The sequence below is a fragment of the Mastacembelus armatus genome, chromosome 11 (assembly GCF_900324485.2).
Source record: "Mastacembelus armatus chromosome 11, fMasArm1.2, whole genome shotgun sequence".
In the NCBI taxonomy this organism is placed as follows: domain Eukaryota; kingdom Metazoa; phylum Chordata; class Actinopteri; order Synbranchiformes; family Mastacembelidae; genus Mastacembelus; species Mastacembelus armatus.
Window position 1 is genome coordinate 15,529,672 of NC_046643.1, and position 10,384 is coordinate 15,540,055.

The 10,384-nt window shown below is 40.0% G+C and overlaps 1 protein-coding gene across 10 annotated transcripts in view; it reads left to right on the forward strand.

The window, feature by feature from the left end:
* The window catches only part of rbms3 (RNA binding motif, single stranded interacting protein), a 237,709-nt gene extending 230,458 nt beyond the window's left edge, over positions 1-7,251 (forward strand). For 9 of the 10 annotated variants that reach the window (XM_026299812.2, XM_026299815.2, XM_026299814.2 and 6 more), the window contains one exon: positions 372-7,248. In XM_026299812.2, coding sequence (XP_026155597.1) covers positions 372-375 — 4 coding nt within the window. In that variant the 3' untranslated portion in view covers positions 376-7,248. Of the gene's footprint in view, positions 1-371 lie in introns of all 10 variants that reach the window. The other variant, XM_026299821.1, reaches the window with a different exon arrangement.
* The last annotated feature ends 3,133 nt before the right edge of the window (positions 7,252-10,384 follow it).

Consider the following 10,384-nt stretch of genomic DNA (forward strand, 5'->3'; position numbering starts at 1 on the left):
TAATAAGTCATATATTGATGCCAAATAGAATCACAGTAAGGTTTTTCAGTATTTTGGGAAATGTCAAATTGCGAGGTAATTCTGTATAAGGACTATTTGTGTTTACCAAGACCTAATGCTGATCTTAAAATGAAATAAAAGTGCTATGTAACTCAGTACCATATAAAATTATTCCTGACACCTTTTGTCATTTGCTTATCTTTTTTTTTTTTTTTTTTTTGATTTTCTGACCCGGTTATTGATTTTTTTGCATCAGTCTTCTGCCTGGGCTGTCAGCTCTATTGCTCTTGTGTTTTGTAATATTGTGCTTTAATTACAGCTGCACACCTGTCTCTCTCATTTTCTCTCTTTTTCTTCTTCTCTTTCATCAGATAGCAATGGCCTGAGCGAATGTTCCTGTGACAGCGTTGCCTTGAGACAGAAGGTGGCTGCACTGTGAATGTGAGGAAAAGAGGAAAAAATAGAGATTGCTTCCAGATTGCCCAGGCACCAAAAAAGAGACACTTTTTTCATTTCCTACCTGGCCTACAAGAAAAAAAAATGCAAGAAGGTGGCAAACAGTGCTGAGGAAGGGGATGGGGAAATTGCTGGGCACAGTGCAAAGAAGTGAAATTGTTTAGTCTGGGAACCTGCCTGAAGGGCAGGGCTGAAGTTTGAAAAGTTTCTCAAAGAAAATTCTCAATGAATTAAAAATAAATAAATAAATAAATGAAAAATAAAAAAATAAAAAAAAAAAAGGTTGAATGCGCAGGTAGGTGAAGTTTATTTTGTAATTAGAAAATGGGAGTCAAGTTTGAGATACACAGAGATTGTCTTCCTCAGATATTAAGCTACAATTTCTTTTCACTCTTTTTTATGTTCTAGTGTTAAATTTTAGTTTTCTAGATATATTCAAAAACAAAGTGTTTTTTGTTTCTTGAATCTTCATGGCCTTAATTTGAACGGCGCCAGAAACTTTTTACAGAGTTAAAGTCTGACGTCTGGTTAGGGAAAAAAAAAAGCAAACAAAATCAGTCTCTTGGACCACTTGGAGGGTACAAGACACTGGATCACTTGTTCTAAAGAGGAAAAAAGAATCTATCACATAAGCTGTACAGATTTAATAGAGAAGAGCTTTTTTTCTTTTCTTCATTAGAAGAAAACTTTGATAATTATTATGTCAGAGGTAACTAAGTGTCAGAAGAAAAACAAAATGTCTGTTGGGAAAAAAGACTTGGGGAGGGGGGGGGTCGAGAAGAAGCTATGAAGAGATTTTTCACATTGAGGAAAAAAAGAAAAACATAAGAAAACATGCTGCATTGTGGATGCAGACTGTTGCAAATGCTGAACTTGTTTTTTATTATTATCATAATTATTATTTTACATGGCAAAGTTGCTGTCAATGACATTAGTGCTTTTTATCTGCCACATTTTACCTTTTTTATGAGCTTTAAGATGTTTTTAGCCCGCTTTGCTTGTCACACTGCAAAAACAAAAAAAAAAAAAAGAAGAAGAAAAAAATTATAAAACAGATAAAAAAAACTACAGAAAAAAACATTCTGGCAGTAAAATAAAAACAGTAGATTCAGTAGGAGCTTACGGTTTAAACCAATCAGTGCAAAAGCAATAGAAGAAATTGTTGACAATTTCTGTAGTCTTTCCTAGTTGTGGATCAAATGCAGCCCGTGGATGGCCATTTTTATACCAAAGATGAAGAGACACTCTGAACCAGAGTTTTGTTGTTTTTTTTTTCCTTTTCATATTTCAGTTTGATTTTGTTGTTATTGATGTTGATGTTGTTCTTGATGTTAATGTTGATGTTGTTGTTGTTGTTGCTGTTGTCGTTGTTTTTTTATTTGACCTTGATGGCCGGACCAGTCCTTACTATCCTTCTTGACATCTTCTTTTCACTGGGTTTAAGATCATTTTCCATGGTTGCCCAAGCTGTCACACAGGAAGACACACACACACACATATACATACAGTATGTTCACATATCTAAAGATGCACACACTTACAAATTCATTTACACACACAAACAGTATTTAAATGTGTGATGCAACCTGTGGCAGTCCTAACAAAAGTCCTTTTTTTTTTCCAACTCCTCGTCTTTTCATTTCTTTATATGTCTCATCACTTTTGTGATGTTTTCATGCACAGTGGTTGCATTCCACCTCTCTCTCTCTCTCTCTCTCTCTCTCTCTCTCTCTCTCTCAGATCCTGCAGGGAAAACTTTAGGAAACAGATTGGGGGAATGTTGCTTGCTATTCTCCATGGTTGTCTGTGTGTTGCTTCTAGCTTCATCCTCTTAGTGTTTTCTGACCTCAGTTTATCAGTTCAAGCATAACAAACTCAGTCATTTCCCAGCATACTGAGCTTCAGTGTTTAACTGGGAATCTCTCCGTTGCTGTTTGACCTCATTTGAATCTGTCATCTAGACATCACCAAACCCAGGTCACTTTTATGAGTGTTTATCTGCACAGATCAGCAGATGAGTGGTGTTTGCTGCATATTGTACATCAGGTAAGTTTAAAGTCTGAGTTTAAAGCAATGATTGCATAAACTTTATGGCACTCACACTAATCTAATATATCTGGCAGCCACTGTTGCAAATGCTGAAAGGAATAGTTTGACGTTGTGATAAATATGTGTATTTGCTTTCTTCCCAAGAGTTAGATGAGAAGATCAACTTCATTCTAAATGTAAAGCTACAGCTAGAAGCTGCTTAGCTTGATGCAACACAAAGACTGGAAATGGGGAAACAGCCCAGCTCTGTATAAAGGTAACAAAAGTTCACCTTTCAGCACCTCTGAAGTTCACTAACCAACACATACGTGGTTTGGTCATAAATAAATTCACAAGAGTCTATGTGTTGGACTACTTTTGACTTACTTGCTATCTTTGTGAGGTTGCTCCAGATACTCCAGAAAGTTATTGTGAAGAAATGTCACACTATTCCTTTGATAACATTTGAACAGAAGCCGAATTAACTCTTTGATTCACTGCGTGGACATCTGTAAACACGGAAACATTTCTTTGTAGGATCCTGTTTGCATTGTAAGACTGCCATCACTCTGACACTAACGAGGTGTGGAAGAGCTGTGTTTAAAGGCCAGAATGGGACTGTCTGTCTTGAACCTTCCCCTCATCATTTGCCCATTACAAGCAGGGGGAGGTCATCGCAACTGTGGGAACTAACTACAGTACACTCCTCACCAGCCATAACTAGATGTTGATGGCAGGTCTTTCCTTGACCCCACCACTGAGTCTCAGTTACACCCCTGGTTGTCCCAATTTGTTGCACAAACAACCCCGTCTCATCTCATCCCGTCTTCCCATCCCAGAGCTGCGTGAGGTTTTCAATGACTTCATGTCTGAGGATTGTCCCAGAAGAAATTGCCTGTGGGACAGCAGCCATTTTTGCTCCCATTACAGCAGCATGTGTGTCAGGAACACTGTGTGTCTGCTCTGTTCACTCACGCCTGCCCGCTCTGCCCCAACCATGGTCTTATTGCACTAAAAAGACCCTGTTTTCTCCCTGCTTCACTGCTTTAGCCATTAATGTGCCATGGCCGAGCCAGGCTCCTTTGCTCTCATTTTCCCTCGCTGTCATTCTCTCCCTCTTATGCACTCTCTCTGAGGTTTCTTGTCTTTATTGGATGGTGCAGAAGCAGAACCACAAACCAATTTCAGTCACTCTCGCAATGAAGCTTGACGGGCCCAATTTGTCTCCCTCTGGGGCAATAGGATCCACTCCAGTGTCCCTCAAAAGACCCTTTTCTTCCAAACAGAGAGGGAGTTTTTTGTTTGGTGACAATTGTAATTGAGTGCTTGCAGTTCATGTGACTCATCCAAATCCAAGTCCCCTACTGTATTTGTGGACATGATGGTGTGTTGTACACATTAGAGGCATGCATGTTTGTTGTTACACGTACCGCAATGTTTGTAACAATCGAATTGTACGTCCAGTGCCTTTCACTGAAGCTTCCAATAGACTCCAAATTATCAGTGTGATTGTTAAAAAAAAAAGCAAAGCACATGAGAGAGGAGCTGTGCTAAACAAATGCTACACAGTATACCGAAGCTACTCTATGGTGCTAAAGAGGAAGCTGTCTCAGGCTTGTGCCTTCATTTTGTTCACAGATCTCTAGCTGCCGCTGATCATTTAGCCATGAACTCACTCTCAACAGGCCACCTGTCCACTTGACGTCACACAAAAGGAACAGGCACACAAATTCCTCAAGTACACTTAAAGCCATGCATGCATTTCTTTTCCTACTTGCTGTACATTCTTGTCTTTCATGAATCAGTGCGGGTCAAAAGCCAAATGTGTCATTCAACCCAGCTTTCAGTGAACATTCAGCCATTTATTGCCCAATCAAATCATCACCTGCTCTTTTCCGTTGATCTGATTTTTCCACTAGGCATCTGCTTCTGCATCTTGCCCTGAGGCTATGATTTGCTGTTACGTCCCCATGAAGAGGTCTCTGTCATGTTAGTCTATCCCAACTCACAGCAGAGAAAAGTTAGGGTGTGTGCCTACACTGCTCATATGTCCATCACTGCTGCACCAACTCACTGTTGCTGAATCAGTTCAAAGTGTCTTGATTACACAACGGAGCTGCTACACTATACCTTTTATACCAGATTTAAGCTAGTATACGTGTGTCTGTGCGTGTGTGAGAGAAGAATTTTAGCAAGGATGTGAGTACAGCACAGCTACAATCGCCTTCTCTAGACTTTTACAGCTGCTGTTTTATAGAGTACAGAAGACATTTTTTAAGCTTAACAGGACTCATAATGCAGGAGTTGCATCGAAGAGCAGAGCATCCTACTAATTCAGATTCAGATATTATGGCATAACAGCAAATGGGATTACAAATTGCCAAGAGATTATAAAAACATTGCACAACAACATCAACTCTTTGCTAATGGAGCTTCAAAAAAAAGAAGGATGTTATGGCAGGTGTTTGCTTTTGGTCTAAGATATCGGTATTTCATAGAGATCTCAAAGATTAGCCAACTGAACAAATAGAAATGGCTTTTTTCTTAATAGCACAATGGCATAATGTACCTTTTCAGAATACCAATACTTAATGTGGAAGTTTACAGAAGGCATGCCTGCAATTTTAAGTAGTCAGTAGCAGAAACACACTACTCCCCGTCAGTCCATGTCTCAGCACAAACCAGGAGCCAGCTATACTGAGACAGAAAGTGTATGTGTAGTAAGAAAGAGAGGGAGCTCATTAGTTCTTGTTGCCGGGCAGAGATGGTCATATCCTGGAGTTTCTCTGTCTTCAATGCCACAGTATGTCCCCTGCACAGGACTCCAGGAGGCAACCAGCTTGACCCCTCACTAATTAGCAACACACACTCATCCTTTCTTACAGTATCATCCCCAGACAGACTCTTCCTCTTCTTTTCTGCAGTCGCTCATCATTTTCCACTTCTTCCCTTCGTGCGTTTTGTGCTTGACATACCTCACCACCTCTTGCTTTCAGGAACATTTCCTTCACTTCTTCAAGCCCACGTTGGCATTCTTTTCAGCTTTATTGAAAATGTCGAAGTCTATCTGCCAATCTCTCATTTTCTTTGAGAAGATCTTTTGATGCACCAAATTGCATCATGCAAGCTGCAGTTTGCAACATGAGATCGTGTCCTTATGTGTTCATTTCGACATTTTACTCAAAACAAATACCATACCTGCAACGATCATCTGTGAAATGTGATTCTGCCACTAGTTGAAATAGGCATGTAACCACTACTCGCAAAAAGCTTTACGAAAGGGACCCTGAATTAAAGTACAAATTGCCAGCATGCCACTCAACAAGGGACAGCAGGTTGGAGGTTAATACTCTTGTTGGCATGTTAGTCGTGTAGTCGTGTTGCTGAGTACAGCTGGGGCCCTCCCTCAGTGTCAGCATAATACTATTTGCTGCCATTGTGCCAGAATGTCAAAATAAAGTTTATGCAATCTTATCTCAATATGCAACATGTTAAGAATTAAACATTTCATTGTAAGCCTGTGCAGCATTGTAATATCAGAATTGTTGTAATGCAGTAAATCTCACTCATCTGGAATCCCAGGAGGTCAAATACTTTGAATCATTTCCAACTACTGTTTGATGCAGGGAAAAGAAAGGATAGTGCACATCTGGAAAAAAAAAATGTGAGTAAAGGCAACATGTCATCCCCTGTCTGCCCACCTTGTATAAATCACACACACTCTCTGCGAGGTAAATCTTACCTACTTTGATACACCTGATAAAAACTGATCTTGAGATTCCATCAATATTGTGGTTTTCTCTAGTGTCAGTCTTTCAAGGCAAGGTGCTTACTTCACTGCCTTTATTTAAAAAAAAAGTATTTTCTCAATCCGTCTCTAACTCACCATTTCTCACAATCACTGCCACCGTCCCTAAATCTGACATTATTAAGAAAGTCATTAATGTAGTGTGGCTTCCGCACTGTCACAGGAGTAAACTCATTAGATGTGTTACATGTCACACTCAGTTGTTGCAAAGCTCTTGTGTATTCATCCTTTGTGAACACAGTCATAGCCATTCCACATTGATTCTCATGTGTTAGGAAAACAGCAGTTCAGAGTTACTCTCACAGCCTGCCAGCAGAGTGTAAAAGAGAACCGTGGCTCAATAACTCATCACAGACTAGCACATACACACACACTCTCCACACACATAATACAGTGGAAAAATTGCTCCAACTACCCCCCACAAGAGCGAGGCCCTGTGCTTTTTAATTGATGCTTCGGTCTACCTTTGATGAGAGCTATCGATTGGCCACACAACTCCAGGAGCGCAGCCAGCCAGCCAGCACACCCCTAGTGGAGTTCAAACAGCTCCCCGAGAAATACAGAATCCAACAATCACTAGGAAATAGCTGACCAAATTGTTTAGAGATAGCCAGCACAGAAAGTGTGTTAGGCATGGGACTCATTTACCAGATAAAAAGAGGAACTATTTATTAGGACAGCAGAGCGGTTTTTAATTTGTTTTTTTTGTTTGTTTGTTTGTTTCTTTTGTTTTGTTTTTGTTTGCTTTCTTTTTTTTTTGTTGTTTCTGTTTGTTTTTCACTTTTATTTTAGCACCGAGGAGGACATGGTCACGCCTCGCACACGCCGCTCAGTGTGTGTGATCTTTAAAAAACTATCTGTACATCTGTGGATGTTAGGATGTGACTTGGGTTTTATGAGTTGTTTTTTTTTTTTTTCTCTCTGATGAAGCTTTCAATAAAAAAATGTGGAAAAAAGCACCAAGCAGTGCTGCCATCTTTCAGTCTGCATCACAAATGATTGGGTGTCATTACAGCTAGCTGTTTCCATGTTCTCAAGCCATTACTACGCAAACATTTATTATGCACCAAGCATCCTCTGAGGAACACACACAATAAACACTTGTCCCTCATATGCTGTTATCTATATGACTAAATTGCAGTGGGATGCAAGAGGAGCCCCTGTTATTACCATCCAGCCTGATGGCACCTGCTGCGCATTGACCTTGGGCCCTCATATCCTCTCATAATTACAGCCTTTGCAAATGGAGCTAATACCTCTCAATGGGATTTCCCCCATCACAGCTCACACACACTTGATTGGGCGTAAAGTGGTCATAATCAAAGATGGAGGTGACTGCTGGAGGAAGAAGTGGATCGATGGCAATCAATCTTCCTCTTCACTCTCATTTAGGCCCAATCAATTGCTGTCCTTGTCACCTCGTAGGGACGCCTGTACTGTCAATACAGCGGCTGCACAGTAGCCAAGTATCCACTGCCTGAGACATCTCTGCAAAACAACAACGGCAGTGCTCCGTGAGAAAGGACATCTTAATAGAGCACAATTGACTGGTTGGATTGTGTGTGCATGCAGGTGCATTCAAGTGTAGATGACTTGGCTGTCAGGAGTTACAGTTTCCTTTTTGCATCTGCTGATCTGTGAATATTTTGAAGTACCAATGCATTTGAAAGAGATATCTGTCAGTGTGGTACATCTCATGCAATTTAAAGCATTTTATTGCTCTGAGAAACTTCTGTATGGTTTTCACCACCACAGACCATATGGCTGTTTAATCTGGGGAAATGCAATGGGATTCTTTATCAGGTGAAATGCCACAGATTCAATCTTCCTTGGAGTCAAGCAGGCCTCCTTATCAGGACTTATAGATATGTAGCAGCTGAGCACCACAAGGGTGCAGCATACCAACACAGATGTTATCTGGTGTTTGTATTTGAGAGAGGAGTGAGAACTCTTCAAAACACGCCACTAACACTGGATAGAGATCAAGGACATCTCCACTGGGGGAAGCTAAACACAACATCATAACCACCCTTCCCATCAAGCATTTGCTATCTCCTGAATATATATGAAGATTAGGGAGAAAAACCCTGGACGTGAATTAAGATGTATCTGTCCTACTTGCAGTACAAATTGTCTGATTGATGTGCATTCAAGTAGGATAAATATGTTTTTTGAGGGGTTCCTGGATGCAGAATTTGTTAAGTGAGCTCAGGGCAAATCCTGATGGAGCCTCACTGAATTAAACAGAAACCAAATCCTGTATTTGGTTAAAGATGCACACCTAAAATTACTAATTTCTTTAAACGGTTAATATGATACAATATTACAATAAATGTTAATGCAGTAAATAATTTGTGATGAAAAACTGATGCACATTTTTTGATTCATAAGCTATTTCAGTATATGTCTTCATTCGGGTGTCATGGCTGCAAACCCAACACCCTCTGAATAGCCTTATAAGTGATAAACACAAGTCACATGATGCAAAACAAGCACTAGACCAATCTAAATGAGACAATTTAGAGAAACTGAGCTGGCTGAAACTGGGCCTTTAGCAAATAACCCTGCGCTTCAATGTGCAGCCCAAGCAGTTTTACTTCCGATCAGAAAATCTGTGATTGTCAGCAAGCACAGCCCCTCACCAGTTGATTTCTTAAGTTTACTTGGCTGCACATTACCTGCTAGCTTGGTTATGGTGAATGCTGCAGCTTTAATTTTGTCTACATTTGGACCTTTATCAAATTCAGCCCTGTATAAAAACATGAACATCTTCTCCAGATGTGCTCGTAAGCCGATGCGAGAACAAATGAAAAACACGGATGTCTTGCCTCCCATACACAATAGAATTCCTGTGGCAACACATTCAGTCAGACAGCAGCTCCATTTCAATATTCCCATGATAAATTACTATCATTGTGTCGCAGGAATTGGGACTGAAGCCAGAGTCTATTGAAGTTTACAATGACATTAGTGGAACAATCATATCCCAGGAGATCCTGGGGGCTGCACATAAGGCGTTGTTCCCCAGGTGGTACAGCAGTGGGGCTGTGCCAATGGCCCAGCTCTGTTTGCAGTACGCTGATGACAATAGGTGTTAATTGAGGATATGAAGAAAACCGGCACCTCATGACTTTCACATTAATGTTACATTAACCCATAATCATTAACCCTTATGTAACCAATCAGCTTGACTCAAAATATGTTACTAAATTGAGCAGCAGTGAAGCAGGGACATGTCATGACATGCAGTTTACTGCTTGTGTGTCTGCTTTTACAGAAAAAATAATCCAAGTGATGATAAACAGTTATCCTGTAAGGTAGCCATAGAGGGCAACTTGAAACAAAACAGGTGTTTCCTCAGTAGCACAGAGACACAGATTTTTTTTCTATCCTGTAACTTTTAAGGCTTTTATTCAGTGTTCTTTAAAATCTACTTTCCTATACTTCTACAAGTTGAACTTATATTTACTTAGCACACTTAGCTTTGAATTATGGCCCCACCTGTTTTATCAGAGTCTGGTTTTGGCCAGTAAGAGAAGTTAATGTTAGCATTATCTAGCACTGAGACCAGTACCAGACTAGGAGAACTCAAACCAGAATATTCAGCCAACAGAGACACAAGAGCTGCCGTGCCCAGTAAAACAGAAAACGAATTCTGTTATCTATTTCCAATTTTGGAAACAATAAGAGTTTAAACAGTCATGCTTTTTTTGTGAGTGTGTGTGTGAATATGTTTAGACAGCAGCTTCCCAGCAGGCTGGACACAAGAGCTGACCTTTACTCTCCTTCCCACTGAAGCTGAATTGGTAAGATGGAACAATAACAGTATTTTTAATATTCTGTGTGTATGTGTGTGTGTGTGTGTGAAATTGAGAGATAGGAATATGCAGTAAACTTATAGTAATTTAGTGTAACTGTAGAGCAAATAATCCAACTTCTCCCAGACGTTTGTAAAATATAAACATGTAGTCCTCTCTTTGCCAGTTGAGAGGCAGATAAAATTAGATCTGTAAATACTGTGACTCGTGTATACTGTTTACAGGATAGAAAAGAATCTGAAGATATTTTTGAAGAGAGTAAGTCTATAATACT